General features: G+C 44.2%; 1 protein-coding gene across 8 annotated transcripts in view; it reads left to right on the forward strand.

Annotated features, from left to right (window-relative positions):
- TBCD (tubulin folding cofactor D) overlaps positions 1-20,346 on the forward strand; it is a 254,477-nt gene that overhangs the window by 164,640 nt on the left and 69,491 nt on the right. For all 8 annotated transcript variants that reach the window (XR_005227614.2, XM_043528663.1, XM_043528659.1 and 5 more), the window contains exons 24-29: positions 316-347; positions 2,608-2,670; positions 3,876-3,952; positions 7,610-7,691; positions 12,605-12,723; positions 20,239-20,330. Coding sequence is in view for 7 of the 8 variants with exons in the window: in XM_043528663.1 (XP_043384598.1) it covers positions 316-347; positions 2,608-2,670; positions 3,876-3,952; positions 7,610-7,691; positions 12,605-12,723; positions 20,239-20,330 (465 nt within the window). In the remaining variant the exon portion in view is untranslated. The remainder of the gene's footprint in view (positions 1-315; positions 348-2,607; positions 2,671-3,875; positions 3,953-7,609; positions 7,692-12,604; positions 12,724-20,238; positions 20,331-20,346) is intronic.

Below are 20,346 nucleotides of genomic sequence, written 5' to 3' on the forward strand. Positions count from 1 at the left end.
TTTATTTTTCAAATAGGATTAGAGAAATTAGGTCTTTGTTCTTTGGAAAAGAAAAGATGGAGTGTACAATAAAGTTTTGTATGGAGCATTTTGTAGTGAATTAAGGCACTAGATGGTACAGTGCTGTTTGAAAGTTGGTCAAATGTAAGATTGGAGGGTTTACAAGCTTAATCTTGGGAAGACTTGAGTGTTACTTGTTGTATTTCTGTGGCTACTTTTCATTTGAAAACTTATTGTGCTTTAGTAAGCAGCTTACCTAATTGTATGCAGTAATCGATCATCTGAAAATATTGCATTTTTGTTTCTATTTTCCAGGGGTTTAGGTGGAGAACTAATGAGACCAGCTGGTAGGTGTCCCTCTGCATGTTAGCTGGCTGGTGCTATTTTTGTTGAATTAAAATAGCAAATATATGTTAGTTAATTTACTCTATTTACGTCAACTTTTGCATCTCTTGGCATTTCACTGTTTTCTTGCAATATCAACACTGTATATATAAGATCTCTCTCTCTTTCTTTCTCTGTCTCTCTTGCTTGCACATCCCACCCACCCACCTACACAACCTACATTAAAAGAACAGTAAAGTTGCAAAGTCAAGTATTCAGAAGTTAAGAAATGCCAGTATTCAGGTTGTCGATGCAATCTTAAATTTGGCCCCGGTATCATATGCATTATGACAATGTCTAATTACATGATCACATACTATTTTTTTGCACAGGAACCCTTCTTCCTCATTCAGTGCACAGGATAGAACCGCTCTGGAGATGAATCAGGGTAGTGTAGTGAAGGAGACATCATTGGTATTGGGGTGGCGTCTGGCACCAGAGCTGGATCTGAGGCATTATCCTATGGCACTGCTATTCAAAGAGCTCCCAAACCACCTGGAACTGAGCTTATGCACTATGGCCAGATGCTTCATCCAGACTTGCAGTCACTGCATTTGAAGATGTGGCTGTTGGGTGTTTAGTACCATGGACCAGGACTGTTCCCTACAGATCCAGGAAATCTTGATACAGAGCTGGAAAACTTATTCTTTTAAATGAAAGAGGTTCTTGATATGGGAAGTCCAGCATGGTCTGGACTCTCTGTAGTCTGTTCTTTGACTACTGATTGCACTTATAGCAGGCTGGCCTTTTGTTCAACATGGATTAAAATCCATGTCACAGCAATTTCAGCTTAGCATGCACCTGTGCAATTATGTTTGGTCTTCTCTCACTCACTGTTACCAAATTTTTAGCCACCAGTCTGAGAACCCACCCCTGTCTGGGACCTCAGTAGTCCTCTAGAATTTAATGGAGCCTCAATTTGAACTTCTATCAGAATGCCCCTTGCATCACCTCGTTCTGAAAGATGATCTTCCTTGTGGCTATTACTTCAGTCAGAAGAGTGAGTGAGTGCCTTCAGGCACTTATGGCTGAACCTTGCTATATGACATTACATAGGGACAAGGTGTTGCTGAGACCTCACCTGAAGCTCATTCCTAAGGCCTGGGCTACACTGGGGGGGATTTGAACTAGACAAGACGTGATAAATCGATCCCCAATAGATTGATCACTACCCGGATCGGTGGGTAGTGAAGATGTACCCTAAGGTTATCTCGGAAGTTTACCTAAACTAGTTAATCAACCTACCTGTCTTCTTCTTGAACCTATGTTTGGCAATGCGGGGAAAAGAAATTACACACATTAGATTACACTGACAGGATAAAACCGTTCAGATTGTTTCCCTATCTACTTTTAGCCCTAGTCAGGTGTTCTAGAGATCTAGCCATCTCATCACAAAAGCTATGGAAATGGATAACACAGTACGTCTTGCCATGATATTAGCTGGCATGTGCTATCAGAAATCTACAAGATGGCTATGTAGAGTAATTCCCCTGGCCTTTGTCAAATATTGCTCCTTGGTTTTAGTGGATAGGTTGGATGCCAGTTTTGGGAGAGCAGTACTACAATCACTATTTGACTGGTACAAGTGAAACTCCTCATTCATTCCCACTGTCCCATAGGGATACTACTTGCCAGTCACCTACAATGAAGTCCACACTGACACATACTCGAAGAAGAAAGAATGGTTACTTACCCTACAATAACTGTACTTCTCTGAGATATTGTAGCCAGCATAGATCCCATTACCCATCCTCCACTCCCCACATTTTGGAGTCTTCAACCAAGATGGGCTTTGAGTTGTGAGGGAACTATGGGAGGTTCCTGGCCACTCCACCCTTTATATCTTCGCATGGGAACATGAGGAGGCACAGGGTGCATTTACGGCCTCAACAGACACAGCTATTAAAAACAAAATCTGATTTCACATGACTTACAGTGGGACTACCACATCTGGAAAGACCCCAGTTACTGTAGTGTAAGTTCTTTTCTGATGTTGGAACCACAAGCATAATTCCATTTCAGTTTCCTTGTTGCATGTTTATTTTTGAGCTATAATGTTAGAATATTTCTATTTGCAACATTTTCTGCTCTTCTGTTTTAAGTACACTCTTTTATAACCGTATATATTACATCAGTACTGGTATGACTGCATTTTGTCAACATTATTGCAAGTTACTATTTTCAGAAATGATATAATTGCCTTTTTTTCTCCCCCCCTCCCAGTCTGCACTTTAATTGAAAAGTTGTCACTTTCAAAAATGCCATTTAGAGAGGATCCCATAATCGGTATGTAATACTACTTTCAATGGTCTTATATTATGGCATCATTCTAATTATATTCTCTAAGTTACATAGTACTAGTCAGTGATGTTATTCAAGGAAACTAAGTTTTGATAACCTAGCCTAACTCACTAACATCTTGTTAACAAATCTCAAAAAGGTACACAAATCTGTGGTTGAAGATATTGCATATAGCAGTGTATGAAGAAAATTTTTGTTTGTGTCACCTCCAAGCAAGCCTCTTTCTCTTAAAGTTGTCAAAAAGTCTCTGAAAATCATATTTAGCAGTGGGAAGATAAGACTCTCCTTTTGAGCATTTCTGCTTGATTAAGGGTTGGTTAGTAACATTTATTATTTTTTCAACAAATAGAGGGTTCCTGTTGGAATGCCCTTTTTTGTACTCCCCACCTATGAAATCCTGCATCATGGTGACTATTTTTGACTGAGGGCTAGTCTACACTAGAAGTGCTTCATTGGCACAGCTGCTTTGATGTAGCATGTCTGATGAAGACACTCTATGCAAATGGGAGAGCGCGCTCTTGTCAGCATAATAAATCTACCTCTGCGAGAGGTGGTAGCTATTTTGGTGGGAGAAGCTCTCCTATCGACATAGTACTGTCCAGACCAGTGCTTAGGTGGTATAACTTATGCTGCTTGGGGGAAGGGGGGGCACTTATTCATACCCCTGAATGACCTAAGTTATACAAAAGTAAATTGTAGTGTAGACCTGGCCTGGACCTTTAGCAGCATCTGTCCTGAATAAGTTGTTACAAATTGTTTCTTCCTATCTGTTCATCACATTACAGGCTCAGGAGAAGAGCACTGAGCCCTATGGCTTGTGTATTTCATAGATGACACTTCATAGAATATCAGGGTTGGAAGGGACCTCAGAAGGTCATCTAGTCCAACCCCCTGCTCAAAGCAGGACCAATCCCCAATTTTTGGCCCAGATTCCAAATGGCCTGCTCAAGGACTGAACTCACAAACTCTGGGATTAGCAGGCCAATGCTCAAACCACTGAGCTATCCCTCCCCCCTTCAGTGAATGGAAACAAGATAACTACATTCATTGTAATTCACACCTTCAGTTATTTTAGAAAGAGCAAGAAAAAATAAGTAGTTTTAATTAATTGCTGATCGCTATAAATAGATGTCAATATACCTAAGACTATGTCATTAAAATTATACTGAATATCTTTTCTGCCACTCCAGATGGCTGGCAATGGTTGATAAATGACAGTTTAAGAAGTCTGCCTCTTGTTTCAAGCGCTGCAAGACAGCAAATAAAGGTACAGTAATTCTATCCTCTTTGGCTTTATTAAACAAATACCATGAAGGCAAACATTCCTGATGATATATTTTCCTTGTTGCTCTCAGCAGCATTATAGCCTTTGTTATACTAGAAGTTCTCGCTTCCTGGTGTGGGATAGGAAAACTAATGGTTTTAAAAAAACAGAAATTAACAGTGGAGCTGAAAGGACTAGTAAGACGAATGGTTTTGTCCTTTTTGGAATTCTGTCTCCTGCTGTTGTGGAATGGTGTAACCTGAGTGTGGAATTTATCAGAAATGCTTTCTCAAGTTTAAAACCAAGCGGTATCATCTTTGCTTTCGAAAAATTTCCCCCTTCATGATGATTTATTCTGTGGTTCTCCAGTCTCCTTTTCTCTTAATACCCTGTGTCTTGTATTTGTTTGCATGCTCACTTAAACAGACAACTCTTTTGTAGGCTCTTGAGTGGTCTGTGTGTTTTGCCTTGTGAAAGTTTCATTTTCTTTTCCCGAGGGATACGAGAGATTCCTGAATGTTCATCTCTTAAGTTGGCTAAAGGAGTTCCTTTCTTGTAACAATCCAGTCTCCAAAATTCCAAAAATCATCTTTTGAGTGTTACTTTCCACCTTCGACAGTTGATATTGTAAAGGCAGTTACTGACAGTAATGCTTCAAGCTGACGTCTTCTACCTGTCTGCCATTTGATGATAACTTCAAAGGCAATCTTGCTTTGCTGATTTTATTTTGTTTAAGGCTTCACTTTGGCTTTCCTGTTTTATTTTGTAGGTCTCAATTTTCATGATGGTAGTGACAGTATAATGCAATGTTGTTATGCATACAGATATAAATAGTATGAGTTGAACTTTCTGCCCTGCTTTCCCAATGTTTGGAGAAAGGATGACATTTCACTAGACTTGTCTTTCCCTCTTAGTACCAGGAGACTCTGGTTTGAGATTGCTTTATCTGTGCTATGTATAGTATAAAGTATGCTGACTGGGGAATTATGGGGATGGAAGGAGGGTACTCAGAGAATTCCTGTAAATGCTGCCACAATTATCCTCTCCTGATGACTTTTGCAAATCAGATTTAATGTGACTGTCCAATTTACCAGGACTACAGACTCAGAGGTGTAAAAATCCAGCTGTAGTCCTTCTACCTCTAACATCATTCTGACAATGTTACTGATGTGTGAAGCAGAATAGTATCCAGCTTGCTGGAACATAGTTTTGTTGACTCCATAGTGCTAACCTGAATTAAAAAAAAGTTTTTGTTGGTAAAGCAAGCAAATATAACTCAAAACACACAAGTTTCACTGAGTAGAAGGTAGCATTTTCACACGACTACTTTTCTCACAATAGACAAGCTTAAGAAAATTCCCTTCTATAGCCCCTTTTAATTACAAAAATGCATGAGTACTGGTGGCCCAGTTTTTTAAATACATACAAAGTCAGGAGAGGAGGAGAAGGCAGGAAGGTATCCAAATCATTGGAGAAGAATCTAAAATCAGAAATTTTGGAGTTCTTGATTTACCCATGAAAACTGTAGAGATGTAGCCAAGAAGTTTGACAGGTGATTTATTGTAGGAAATTGACACTGAGCTCATAGACAATTGATCATAGACTTAAGTCAAGAGAATTTGGACCAAAACTCTTGATTTTCAAGCTAACCTTAGTTGGATGTTGCCTACTGGGTGAGAATCCTTCCCCTGATTTAAAAAAAAAAATGTTTCAAGGACAGAGAGTTAATCTTTTTTCCTGGCATGGGAACATCTACTTTACTTATATAATGCAGTTTCATGCAAATAAACAGTGAATAGTGAAGGTTTTTACATCCAGGTATTTTATGTGAAGTTAAGATATGGCTCCACATTAGTGAGAAGATAATTTTTCATGTTTCTGGGTACCTGCCTAATACAGAGTTTTAGAGTAATCAGCAATATTAAAATAAATAAGATTTTTTCTTCAAAATCTCTGGCTCAGCATGGAGATAAAATCTGATGAATATTTTTGAGGTGTTTGTAGTGTTACAGCTGTTTTGGGTCTAGGATACTTGAAAAAGTGGAGGTGAGGTCATATCTTTTATTGGGCAAACTTCTATTGGTGGAAGGTACACACTTTCAGGATACATAGAGCTCTTCTTGACCTGAAGGTACAAGCTTTCAAGCTCAAAAGCTTGTACCTTCCACCAACAGAAGTTAGTCCAATTAAAAGATATTACCTGATCTGCTTCATCTCTTAAATATTTTTTGGGGTAGAATTGTGAGATGACAGAGAAAACTCTTGTTTTACCAGTCCTTCAGAGTAACAGCCGTGTTAGTCTGTATTCACAAAAAGAACAGGAGTACTTGTGGCACCTTAGAGACTAACCAATTTATTTGAGCATAAGCTTTCGAGAGCTACAGCTCACTTCATCGGATGCATTCAGTGGAAAATACATCTTTTATACCCCTCAGCATTTCTTAGATGTTGTTTCTGAGTTCATTTTACATTTTTTGAGGAAATACAATTGTTACATATGAATTTGGAAATAATGTAGATTGTAGAATAGAGAAAAAGATTTCTGTATCGTACACTTCTAGGTACAGCAGGAAAACTCTACGAAAGCTTATGCTCAAATAAATTGGTTAGTCTCTAAGGTGCCACCAAGTACTCCTTTTCTTTTTACCAGTCCTTATTATTCACAGTTGAGAACACCTATGTTATTATGAAAGTATCATTATTATTAATACGGAATGAAGAGTACATGTTTCTTTTCTTTTTATATGCTCTCAACTTTATTACTACATTGGTCATCACTGTTTTATTGCCTGAAAAATGTAGCTCTACTGTGAATTTCTCAAGCAATGTCTGTGATAGAATTGTTTGCTGCACCTGTCACAGAGATCAGTCATCTAAAGATATGGAAGTCCATGTGTACAGTGCTGCTCCCCATCCCCATTCTAAACTGAAATTATGTAACCATGTTGAGGGACTGTCAGACAAAAGCTGTGCTGTATATTCGGTTTCTATGATTTTAAGTTTCAGAGTAGCAGCCGTGTTAGTCTGTATTTGCAAAAAGAAAAGGAGTACTTGTGGCACCTTAGAGACTAACCAATTTATTTGAGCATAAGCTTTCGTGAGCTACAGCTCACTTCATCCAGTGCATTCAGTGGAAAATACATCTTTTATACCCCTCAGCATTTCTTAGATGTTGTTTGAGTTCATTTTACATTTTTTGAGGAAATATAATTGTTACGTATGAATTTGGAAATAATGTAGATTATAGAATAGAGAAAAAGATTTCTGTATCGTACACTTCTAGGTACAGCACGAAAACTCTAAAATGAACTGAGAATATGGTACACAGAAGTCAGTAATAATTTCTTAGATTTTAATCAGTATAATCTATTAGTACAGAATATATATAATCAGTATAATTCATAATGTCGTCTTAAGAAAACATGACAATTGTAAGGATACACTGGTTTAAAGATACTCCTAGAGGATAATGTATAAGAGGTTTAATCAAAATAAAAAAGTTGATTTCAGTAATTTTGGGGAATAGTATAAAGAATAATTATAAGTAGGATTAATATAAAGAATTCAGTTCTATTTTCTTATCCATTATCCTATCTCTGGACACAGTTATATTAGAGTAGACATTTTATTATTTTATTAAAGCTCACAATTTTATTTCAGGAAGCTGCAGTCTCTGCACTTGCTGTATTGTGTAATGAATATTACATCAATGAACAGAGAGAAGCCAATCCAGCTCTTCAGGGTAATGATGCATATTTATTGTGTATGTTTTCATTAACGAATGTCTTTTAATTATTCATGTTGGTTATGCAGGTAGAAGAGATTCAAAGGAGGCTAAATAGGTTGTTTAAAAAGCATCACAGTGGATTAGCAAATTCTGAAGGCCCAGCCCAGTTCTGTACCATTTTAAAGTACATTTAATTGGGTGTACACATTTATATAATTAATATACACCATCCTTATGTTCCATATGGAAAAATGCCTTGGAGGGATGAAAGAAAAAGATTGCATGTGTATAGGACAATGTTATTTATAATGTCTTGGGTATTTACTTTTTGAATTGCTGCTCTCAGTATACAAGCTCATTATTTGTGTGCACTCCTGAAAATACCCTTTCTTCTTTTTAATTCCATGTAGTTTGAACATTTTACCTTTAATAACCAAACCAAGGTGCTTAGAAATACCAATAATTTACAGATCAGGGAGAGATACATAGATACCCAAGAACTAGTTTACATCTCTTTTTTTTTTTTTTTTTTGGTCATAATCTTTCTAAAAAGAAATGATGGAATGTGACTATTTTTGATTCAAGGGACTTCAAAGGGGTTCAGAGAAGAGCAATGAAAGTGATTAAGGGCTTTGAAAAACTCCCTCATGAAGAGAGATTGAAAAGAGCGGAAATGTTTATTTTAGAAAGGAGGTGAATACAGGGGAACATAAATGTACAAAATAATGACTGGAACAGAGAAGGCAAATAGCTTTTGTTCTCTCTGTTGTAGACCTCAAGAATAAGGGGACATTCTGTGAAACTGAAAGGTGGCAAATTCAAAACTAATAAAAAGAAATATTTTTTCACATAATATTTAATTAGTCTTTTTGGAACTCATATTTCCACAAGATGTTGAGGCCAAAAATGTAGCAAGATTCAAAGACGGAATGGCGATTTGCAAGTTTATCAAGGTTAACCAGAGTTGTTATAGTTAATGCTTAATTTGTTTAATATAAAACCTCATTCTTTTAAGGTTTAAACCAATCACTTATTATCAGGGGTTTGGGTGAGACATTCATTGGGGGGCAAAGTATCCTGTACTTGCCTAATGTGAGGTTTCGTGCACCATCCTCTGAGGCATCTGGTGTTGACCATCATCAAAGACCGGCTGTTGGACTAGATCAGAGGTGGGCAAACTACAGCCCGCGGGCCACATCCAGCCTGCGAGATCCTCCTGCCCAGCCCCTGAGCTCCTGGCCCGGGAGGCTAGCCCCTGACCTCTCCCCTGCTGTTCCCCCTCCTCCGCAGCCTCAGCTCACTGTGCTGTTGGCGCAATGCTCTGGGCGGCAGGGCTGCGAGCTCTTGCCGGGCAGAGCAGGTGCAGAGTCGCAGCCTGACCTTGTGCTCTCTGCTCTGTGTGATGGCGTGGTTGACTCCAGCCGGGTGGCACGACTGCCTGTCCTGATGCTCTGTAGTGCCACCAGCCACTGGTGCTCCAGGCAGCACGGTAAGGGGGCAGTGAGCCGGGGGGGGGGGGGGGGGGGTTGGATAGAGGGCAGGGGAGTTTGGGGTGGGGAACAGGGGGGTTGGATGGTGCAGGGGGCAGTCAGGAATGAGAGGAGGGGTTGGATGGGGCGGTGTGGGGGCAGTCAGGGGTGGGAGGTCCAGTGGCGGACAGGGAGGGGTGGATGGGGCAGGAGTCCCAGGGGGGCCGTCAGGGGGCGAGAAGCAGGGAGGGTTGGATAGGGGGCAGGGGCCAGGCCACACCTGGCTTTTTGGGGAGGCACAGCCTCCCCTAACCGTCCCTCCATACAAGGAGAACTAATAGGTCAGACTGGACATAAACGTTGTTGTTGAAGTCTTGGTAGATGAGGGTAGGGGACTGTGTGCAGAAGAAGATAGGAAGGTGTCAAAATCAGAAAGGAGAGTGGACATGGTAAAGTAAGAGGGCAGCAGATGACTTAAGCCTGGTCTACCCTGAAAAGTTATATTGACTTAGTTGCATTGGTCAGGGATGTGAAAAAAACACCCCAGCCAACATAGTCAGGCCGACATAGCTGCATCTACACTGGGGTTTAGTCAGCAGAAGACTGCTTCCATAGATGTAGGTAACGTCATTTGGGGAAGAGGTGTTCCTACACTGGCTATGTCTACACTAACACTTTTATCAGTATAACTCTCCTGCTGACATAGCTACTGCTGCTCGTTATGGTCTAATTATGCTGACAGGAGAGCTCTCTCCCGTTGGCATAGAGTGGCTACATGGGAGATCTCACATCGGCACAGCTGCATCGGAATACCTGTAGTCTACCAAGGTTTTCTGGACATCCATACACATGGTGATAAAAATTACACCAAGAATGTAAACAATTTTAAAAAATAAATGTCAGTATGCCTAGTTTTGTATATTTCTGTGGAAATTATCATTTTCTCTGTACTACCCATAACATGTACATACTATATATCTATAATCTATTTCTAGGAACTTCCCTAGAATTCCTGAAAAAGTTATGTGGGCAGAGACTATATCATACTCCACTGATCAGCATAGGTACCATGATGATAGATATTCCTATTAGGGCAGGTCCAAGCAGCAGTGGAGGGGTTAAGCAAATGGGATTTTGGTAATATTGCACCAGTGTTACATGACTGCATGGTAGCTAAATAATACCATAAACTTTAGTGGATCAGAATCTGAATTTTTTCACAGCAAGCAAGTCCCAACTAGCCTGCAATGTTACTATCACATCACTTCTTTCATTTCTCTTTATTTTCTACTTTCTTTCCTTTGCACTCTCACTTCTCATCTGCTGTATCTATTTTCTTTCGTCTGCTTTTTTATTTTCACTGTTTCTCTTGTATGCCTGCAGCTCACTTTTGAAATTTTTCCCTTCTGATCTCCTCTCAGTAGCTGCAGGTCACGTTTAATGAAAATTGTAGAAACTTCACGGCCTGTGCTATTTTACCAAGCACACATCAGTAGGGGGCATGTAATGTCACATTGCTGGAGGTAGAATAATTACTACTGCTTAGCAGTTATCAGTTGCAGTTATCAGTAAATAGCTGCTGGTTTGCTTTCTGTCACTTCTGAATTTTCTGTGATTCGACTAAGACTGTCAGTTTGAAATTAACATCAATCATAGCAATGCTACTGCAACGCCATCATCTGAGATGTTGTCACTGAGTGCCTATGCAAGCATGGTATCTGCATATGGCCTCAGGGCTCTCTATTATGGGCCTGTGGTTAGGAAGGTTTTAAAATAATAAATATGTCTATATGAAAATGTGTTAGCTCTTGAATAGGTAGCTAGTTTCCTGTTTCCTGATGAGATACAGTAATTAAGACCTGCTGACTGTATGGGGATTTAAAAAAAACCAAACCAGAATGGAGTCATGAGTTGTGATTAAATGCATTGCCTTATGGCAAACTGTCTTCCCCTGGCAAATATTGCCTAATCATTTAACCCTTAGATGACAGGTAGCAACTTCACTGTTTCGATCTTCATAGCCATTCTGATTTCTATGTCCCTTGCAAACACTAAAAAGAAAGTACCTATCTAGTAAAGCTACTTATTTTTGAGACTTAACTCTTTTTTTTAAAGAGATTATGTAAATTGCAGCTCTCAGTCAGAAGTATTTTAGTTCTGCATAGTTACAAATTACACAGGTTTTACTTGATCATATATTTTGCTCTTCGTTTAAGAAAAAGTTTGGTACAGTAGCTGAAATCTGGTCAGTCAAGAACATCTCATTTGGTCCATGTCTACAGTAAGAAATACATTTCCTACACATACAGTTTATTGTGGCAGTAGGCTGTGTGCAGTACATTGTATTCTTTATGCATGGACAACATGCAATAAAAATACAGAGATGGAAGGTTCCACATACTTCTCTTCCCTATCTCTATTTTCTTCTCTCTCTCTCTCTCTTTTTTTTTTTTATTTTTATTTTTATTTTATATCCTCATTTTCAACTACATGTCACTTCCCCCTCTGGTTGGATCCTGTTTTTCTCCAAATCAGTTTTTTCTCTCCCTTTCCTAGAATCTAACCAGTTCCTTTTCTCAGTTTGCGGGTGCATCTTCTCATTCCTCTACCCTCACTAGGGCCACTTTCCCTGCCACTACAGACTGCAGTATAGAAATCCTGAGTTCTGGAGGATGAGGATTTCCATCCTGAATGTACTCTGTGCCTCAAGGAAGCCCTATGGATTTTTAAAGATTTGTGGATAGACAGTTATCATGATCAGAGCAGCAGTGGCAGAATCATGGAGAGGATTCAAAGAAGAGCCATGAAAATGAATAAAGGGTTAGGAAACTTGCCTTATAATGATAGGCTCAAGGAGCTTGATCTGTTTAGCTTAACAAAGGAAAGATTAAGGGGAGACCTGATTACAGTCTATAAATACCTACATGGGAAACAAATATTTGATAATGTGCTCTTCAGTCTACCAGAGAAAGGTATCATACAGTCCAGCAGCTGGAAGTTGAAGCTGGATAAATTCAAACTGGAAATTAGGCGTACATTTTTAAAAGTACGAGTCATTAAGCATTGGAACAACTTACCAAGGGTTGTGGTGGATTCTCCATCACTGGCAATTTGTAAATCAAGATTAGATGTTTTTTCTAAAAGATATGTTCTAGGAATTATTTTAGGGAAGTCCTTTGGCCTATATTGTATAGCAGGGGGTCTCAAACTCAAATGACCAAGAGGTTAAAAATCAGTCTAAACTGACTTTGTTACATGAATAGTATTCAGAGAACTATAACTGACGATTCTTAAAATTTTTATTAAATTAATATTCTGTTTTCTCAGAAAAAGTGTCTTCCATTTTAGGGTTATTGAATTGAAGAGAATCTTCATCTAGCCTCCCTGTTCTTCTACTGGTAGGCTAGCTAATGTAGTGATGCAGTAGCTGGGTTCCACTTTACAATTGTATTTTTCTAGGTGAACTGTTGCAGCAATATATTTCAGAACTTCAGAACACAGAGGAAATGATTCGTTGTGGGTTTTCGCTAGCCCTGGGGGCCCTTCCAAGATTTCTGTTAAAAGGCAAGCTCCAGCAGGTGAGATAAAGTGTGGCCCTTACCACAAAAAAGAAAAGAAAAAACATGGGGGGGGGGTACAAGTTTTAACTGAGTCAGGAAATAGTTTGAATGAAGTCTGAGTGCTTAATCAAATACATGATAGAAGATCATTGCCATGGGTGTTGATGTGGAGGGGTTAGTTTATAATACAGTAACCCAGTCAATCGTAATGACTTTGGCTTAACATATATTCAGATAATTAAAATCGAGACCTTTCTTCACATTCTTAGTGTAGAAGCGAAAGACTGACTGGACATGGAGAATGAGCTATGTCTTTGCTAAAGCCCTTTGTTTTCATTTTTTTAAACAATTGTCCATGCAAAATTCCTGGCTTAAAGAAAAAAAAAAGCCATTGTTCTTCAAGTGCTTATTCATGTCCATTCCATATTAGGGGTGTGTGCTCACCACATGCACTGGTGCCGGAAGTTTTTCCCTCAGCAATATCTGTAGGGGACTGGCTCTGGCATGGCACCCGCATGGTGCGGTATAAGGGGTGCTGCCGGCTCCACCCACCCTCAGTTGTTTCTTACTTCTTACTACCAGGGACGGTGCAGGAACATCTGCTGCTTCAGCTAGCATTGATCCCTTCTCTGTTCTTGCAACCTTTGAAATCCTGTAAAATAGTTACACATAGTTAGTAGTTTTCTTAGTTACCCTTAGTACTAGTTCTCAAACTCTCTGTTAGTCCCGAACGGGACCCAGCTGGGGGTCAGGGCATGCCCCAGTCCCCAGGCTTTAAGCCCTGTGATCACTGCGAACAGCCTATGCCCGTCAGCAATCCCCATACCAGCTGCCTAAGGTGCTTAGACGAAAGGGACATAAGTGACAAATGCCATATCTGCAAGTCCTTCAAACCTAGGACAAAGAAGGAGCGTGATATCCATCTAAGAGCGCTCCTAATGGAGTCGGCACTCACTCTGGCACTGGAGCAGCGGTCCAACTCTGCCTCGAGCACTGTCGCCTCTGTGTACAGTGCTGCCTCGGCGCTGCCATGAGCCGGCACTGATCTCCCTCCACGGCTCTGGGGAAGAAGCTGAAAAAGACTGTGAGGGCCCAGTACCAATCCCAGGACTGATCGGGCACCAGAGACCACCGATCTCTGGGCTGTCATTGTCCATCTCCAAAAGGAAGGTCACCCTACTCAGGATGATCCTCCCGGCAATCGGCTCTTGGTAGCCCCCGGTCCCGTTCAACATCCTGGTACCGGTCGAGTAGCGCAAGGCACGGATCACCGGGTATCTGACGCAGATCTGCTGAACGCCATCAGTCCCCGAGAGCCTGCCCAAGACAGTCTCGCTTGGACAGGTCAGTTTCGGGACACAGCAACCGGCACCGGTCAGACAAGAGCCACTGCTTAGCCCGATCCTGGTTGCCCTAGACCGACCGCTCCCCTGGTAGCTCCAGCTTGGAGCAAGATTCCCTGACTGCGGGACAAGCCCCGGTACTGATGGTGCCGATTACATCATCAGCACTGAAATCTGTCCCATGGCCTCAAGTGCAGTGGCTGGTGCCATGGCACCTGTGGAATACTTGGGGGTTCATGCAGCTTTCCTAGGTTGGCCGATTGGTGTTGGGAGCCTCGGGGAGGCTAGTGGCCTCGGTATCCTGTCCTCCTCCAGTGCTGGAAACTTCATGGGGTAAGACCCCGCAGGTCAAGGAGGACCCAGGGGAGCAACCTGCTGGACCACCAATGGACGTGGAGGTTCCCACAGCACTACTTTAGCCTCGTCTGGTGACAACAAGGACATCACGGGTCCCCCTCACCCAGTTCCTCAGGATGACACCAAGGCACGCCAGGAACTTTTGAAGAGGGTCGCTTCTAACCTGGGGCTTCAGGCAGAGGAATTGGAAGTGTCCTCGGACTCTGTTTGATGTCCTCTGCTACTCGGCTCCTGCCAGGGTGGCTCTACCACTTCATGAAGGGGTTTCTAAGATCACTAATGCCCTGTGGCAGACTTCCTCTTCCCGGCCCCTATGTCTAAAAGGGCCGAATGCAAGTGGCCCCAACCAAAGGGCACAATTACTTATACTGCCACCCAGCCCCCAATTCCCTTGTGGTCAAGGCAGTTAACCACAAGGAGAGGCGGGGACAACCCGGGGCCACCCCCAAAAAATAAAGACTCGAGGAGGCTGGATCTTTGCGGACGTAAGGGTTATTTGTCTTCCAGTCTTCAGCTGAGAAGTGGCCAACCACCCAAGCCCTCCTTAGCTGATATGACATCAATATGTGGCAAGCCATGACCAAGTTCGAAAGGTCATTCCTCGAGGCTTCCAAGAAGGAGTTCTGAGCGATCCTCGATGAGGGCACATCCACGGCCAAGGTGGCCCTCCAGGTGGCGTCAGATGCTGCTGCCCGCACCATGGCTTCTGCTATCTCCATGTGGTGAGCCTCCTGGCTGCTCCTCCCTGGGTTGTCCACCGAGGCTCAGCAGTCAATGCAGGACCTGCCCTTCGACGGCCAGGTCCTATTTGCGGAACAAACAGACAACGAATTGCATGGCCTCAAGGACTCCCACAGCACCCTAAAAACCCTGGGTGTCTACGTCCCAGTCCCTGTGCGTAAGCAGTTCAAACCTCACCAGCCGCAGGGCCAGGGGAGTCAGCCTTGGCAGGACCAGCCCCATAAATGAGCCAGGGGCTACAAGTGCCGCCAAGCCACCCGCCTCCACTCTCTGCCCCTTTGGGGTCAACCCGTAATAAGCAGGGGGCCAAACAGTTATTTTGAGGGTGCGACCGAGGGCGACCTACCGGACTATTCCCTGGATCCATCCTTCCCTGTGTTCTCTAACCACTTTCCCCTCTTCCTCCCTGCCTGGATGGCTATAACCTCGGACTGCTGGGTCCTCAGCACAGTGGAATGGGGTTATACCGTTCAATTCCTTTCTACCCCCCTGTCCCACTCGCCTTCCCCATCCCTGTTTCAGGGACCCCTCTCATGAGAGTCTCCTCGTGCAGGAGATAAAGGGGTTACTACAGCTGGGTGCGGTGGAAGAAGTTCCTCTCGGGTACAGGAACAAGGGGTTCTATTCCCAATACTTTTTAATCCAAAAGGCTAAGGGCAGCCTACGGCCCGTCGTGGACCATAGACCTCAACAAGTACCTAAAGAAGTTAAATCTCTGCATGGTTTCCTTGGCTTCTATTATCCCTTCCCTGGATCCCGGAGACTGGTATGCCTCCCTCGACTTGAAGGACGCATACTTCCACATAGCGATCTTTCAAGGACGCAGACGCTTTACGGTGGGGCCCCACCACTACCAGTTTGCAGTCCTTCCGTTCGGCCTGGCGACAGCACTGAGAATGTTTACCAAGTGCATGTCGGTGGTGGCGGGGACTTACCTCAGGTGCTGGGGTATTCAGATCTGCCCATACCTCAATGACTGGCTTGTCAAGGGCAGCTCCAGGTCTCAAGTCCGAAGGGATGTCGCGGTGTTTCAGGCCATGTTCTGCTCTCTGGGCCTATTGGTAAACAACAAAAAGTTGACCGCTCCGATGAACTCTATCCTCTGCACCAGCACGAACGTCATCGACTCGACCTGCGCCAGGGTGTCCCACACATTGATGAACCTCATCGCAGAAGTCTCAGTGTTTCTTCTGATTACAGCCAGGGTCTGTCTGCGCCTCCAGGGTTACATGGCAGCATGCACTTGCGTGGTCCACCTGGCCAGGCTCTGAATGTGGCCCCTGCGACAATGACTGGGGACAGTCTATTCCTGGTCCAGAGACCTCTTGGAAAAGATCATTACCATTCCCCAGGCGATACTTATCTCACTGCAATGCTGACAGGACAATTGACTGCAGGACAATTCTGGGGGAGGTTTGGTTCGACAATCCCCCTCACTCAAACGAGTTGGTGTCGGCACCTCGAACCTCAGCTGGGGTGTGCATCTCAACGACCTCCCAACACAGGTGATGTGGTCCCCGGAGGAGGCGAAGTTGCACATAAACGTCAAAGAGCTCCGAGTAGTCCAGCAGTCCATCTGGCATGCAGAGTCTTCCTGCCCCACCTGTCGGGCAAGGTGGTCCGAGTCCTGACACAGCCTCGATGTTCTACATCAACAGGCAAGGGGGAGCGTGCTCGTCGACTCTCTGTCAAGAGACGCTCCATCTATAGGACTTCTGCATCAGCCATGAAATCTACCTGGAAGCTTGTCACCTTCTCGGTGTCAAGAGTATGCTGGTGAACCAGCTCAGGAGGAATTTCTCCTCTCACCACGAGTAGTTGCTCCATTCAGAGGTAGCCTGCATGATCTTCCAAAGGTGGGGAACTCCCCAAGTGGACCTGTTCGCTACCAGACAGAACAGGAAATGCCGCTGGTTTTGCTCTCGGCAAGGTTTGAGCAGGGGCTCCCTCTCCGATGATTTCCTCCTGTTGTGGTCAGGGAACCTGATGTACGTGTTCCCTTCGATTCCACTCATCAGCAGGGTCCTGACAAACATCAAGAGAGACAAATCTCAGGTTGTCGTGATCGTCCTGGCATGGCCTGGTCAACATTGCTTCGCCACGCTCATGAGCTTGTCAGCGGCCCCTGCCTGGCCCCTGCACAACTTCCCGGACCTGCTATCACAGGACCACAGCTGGCTTCCACACCTGAACATCGAATCCCTCCTCCTCTCGGCGTGGATGCCCCGTGGCTGAACCCAGAAGAATGGACCTATTCGGAGGGAGTCCAACAGGTCCTCCTGGGGAGTAGGAAGCCCGCAACTAGACTGACTTATCATAGAATATCAGGGTTGGAAGGGACCTCAGGAGGTCATCTAGTCCAACCCCCTGCTCAAAGCCGGACCAATCCCCAATTTTTGCCCCACATCCCTAAATGGCCCCCTCAAGGATTGAGCTCACAACCTTGGGTTTAGCAGGCCAATGCTCAAACCACTGAGCTATCCCTCCCCACCGGCCAAGTGGATGAGGTTTTCCCGCTAGGTGTCTGAGCATGGCATCTCTCCCTCACGTTCTTCCATAGAGGCTGTCCTGGACTACTTGCTCCATTTGAGGAGCCAGGGCCTGGTACAGTCTTCCATTAGAGTGCATCTATTGGCCATCTCCGCTTTTCACCCACCGATCCATGGACACACAGTGTTTTCCTATGACATGATGGTCAGTTTCTTGAGAGGGCTCGAGAGACACTTTCCACAGGTATGGACCTCTGTCCTGCAGTGGGATCTTAACTTGGTTCTCTCTAGGCTCCCTGGCCCACCCTTTGAGCTGCTGGGTTCCTCTTCCTTTCCCACCTGTCACGGAAGGTCGCGTTTCTGGTGGAGGTGACGTTGGCAAGACGGGTCTCTGAAATTAAAGCTTTGACCTCAGAACCTCTGTACACGGTCTTCTACAAAGATAAGTTTCAGTTGCGGCCCCACCCGGCCTTCCTGCCAAAGGTTGTCTCCACCTTCCATATGAACCAGGACATCTTCCTCCCGGTTTTTCTGTCCCAAATTGCAACAAGACCAGTGAGGAGAGGCATCTGCACGTCCTGGATGTCTGGAGGGCCTTGGCTTTGTACTTAGAATGTACCAAGCCTTTCCGAAAATCGACTCAACTCTTCATCGCTACAGCTGATAGGATGAAAGGTCACCCGGTGTCCTCTCAAAGGATTTCTAATTGGATTACCTCGTGCATAAGGACCTGTTACTACCTGGCAGGGGTTCCGCTGCCGCTGATTGTCAGAGCCCTCTCGACGAGAGCACAGGCGTCTTCGGTGGCCTTTCTGGTGAACATCCCTATGCAGAACATCTGTAGAGCCGCAACGTGGTCCTCTGTTCGCACATTTACCGCACATTATGCCATCACTCAGCAGGCCAGAGATGATGCTGGGTTCGGCAGAGCTGTGTTGTAATCTACATGTCCGTGAACTGCTACCCAACTCCAGGGGTAGTGTTTTGGAGTCAGCTAATATTGCATGGACATGAGCAAGCACTCAAAGAAGAAAAGACAGTTACTTTTTCCGTAACTGGTGTTCTTCGAGATGTGTTGCTCATGTCCATTCCATAACCCGCCCTCCTTCCCCACTGTTGGAGTTTCCAGCAAGAAGGAATTGAGGGTGGGGGGAGCCGGCGGCACCCATTATACCGCATCATGCAGGCGCCACTCCACATGTCGCCAGAGCTGGTCCCCTACGGATACTGCTGAGGGAAAAACTTCCAGTACCAGTGCGCACACACCTGATGTGGAATGGACATAAGCAACACATCTTTAAGAATGCCAGTTATGGAAAAGGAACTGTCTTTTTGGTTTTATCGATTTCTTCCCCCTCACCGTCCTCCCAACACATCCAAAATTCGGGGGACGGGGGGAACTCCCTGGACTCCGTTCCTCCGGAAGGAGAGATGGTGGCTTGATCCCCCCTTGCAGAGTTCCCACTGAATGGTACAGTCCACCTGTGCAGAGTAGGGTAGCTACTGGTTGATGGCTGCTGTTCTGCAGTGTGGGGAGAGAGATGGGCAGGGAGCTGGGTCCTGGCAGCCAAGACTATCTGACTGCTGCTGTGACAGGCCTTCAGGAAGTGGAAGGCTTCTTCAACTACTACATCATGGTGAATACTGGGTACACCCCATCCTCAGCCTGCTGCACCCTTCCCCTCCCTATCTGCTGCACTCCATCAGTACTGGCCTCTGTGAATAGCCCTTGTGAGTAGCTTCACCTTCAGCTCAGTCCTGGGGACGTGTCACCACCCAGAGAGGAGCACCAGGGAACAGAGCCTTGTCAACTTCCCCTTCCGGAGAGTGCTCCCTCCTATTCCTGGCTCTTCTGCCCCAGGGCTGGGAACTGGGCACTAATCCTCCTGCAACTCAGGGGAATGGAGCTGAGGAGCAATGATGTCCCCCCTGTTGCTGGTGGGTCTGTGTGTCAGCGTGACTGGGATCTGCGGGAGCAATGCTGGGTGTCAGTGGCAGGATTATTTCCTGTCCATTTGTCCCCCTCCCAGTCACGGCTCCCAACCTCCTGCTCTTCCTCTCCCCTCTGCCCCATTTTCCCCTGCTCTTTCCTGGCTCCCACTCCTGCATCCCAGCTCTGTGACAGGCTAGATGGTGACTTGGGGAGAGGGGTTCTGTTCAAGTAATATTTCTTGTCACCAACAGTAAATGGTTTTAAAAAGATACTTTATTTTGTAATTGGGATTAGAGATAACGGCTTCACAAACCCTTACTTTTCTCTACTCGGTGCTTTATTCCCCCCCATCCTACCATCCCACAATATTAACTCCAATATTTACCTGGAAAACTGAAGCTAATCTTTTGCACTGATTTGCATGCAAATTTTAATTTATGTAATAAACACATAAATTCCTGGAAATGTTTTTTAAAAAAATGGAAATGAAGGGCTTTGGGCAAAGGGTAAAGAAGTTGTCTGTCCATGTGGGAGTAAAGTGCATTGAGGGGGTAACATGTAGAAGCTTGTGCTGCCTGCTGCTTGTGCAGCACTTGTCATATGGTTAACTTCATTCTCCAGCTTTTTTAAATCTAGTGTCCATCGTGAGCATGTATTTGTCTTTTTTCAGGTTTTGGAAGGTTTGAAAAAAGTTATCTGCATTTCCCACAAAGATGTGAGCTTTGCAGAATCAAGAAGAGATGGCCTGAAAGCAACTGCAAAGTATGTTTTGTCAGCT

The sequence above is a fragment of the Chelonia mydas genome, chromosome 14 (genome assembly GCF_015237465.2).
Source record: "Chelonia mydas isolate rCheMyd1 chromosome 14, rCheMyd1.pri.v2, whole genome shotgun sequence".
Taxonomy (NCBI): domain Eukaryota; kingdom Metazoa; phylum Chordata; order Testudines; family Cheloniidae; genus Chelonia; species Chelonia mydas.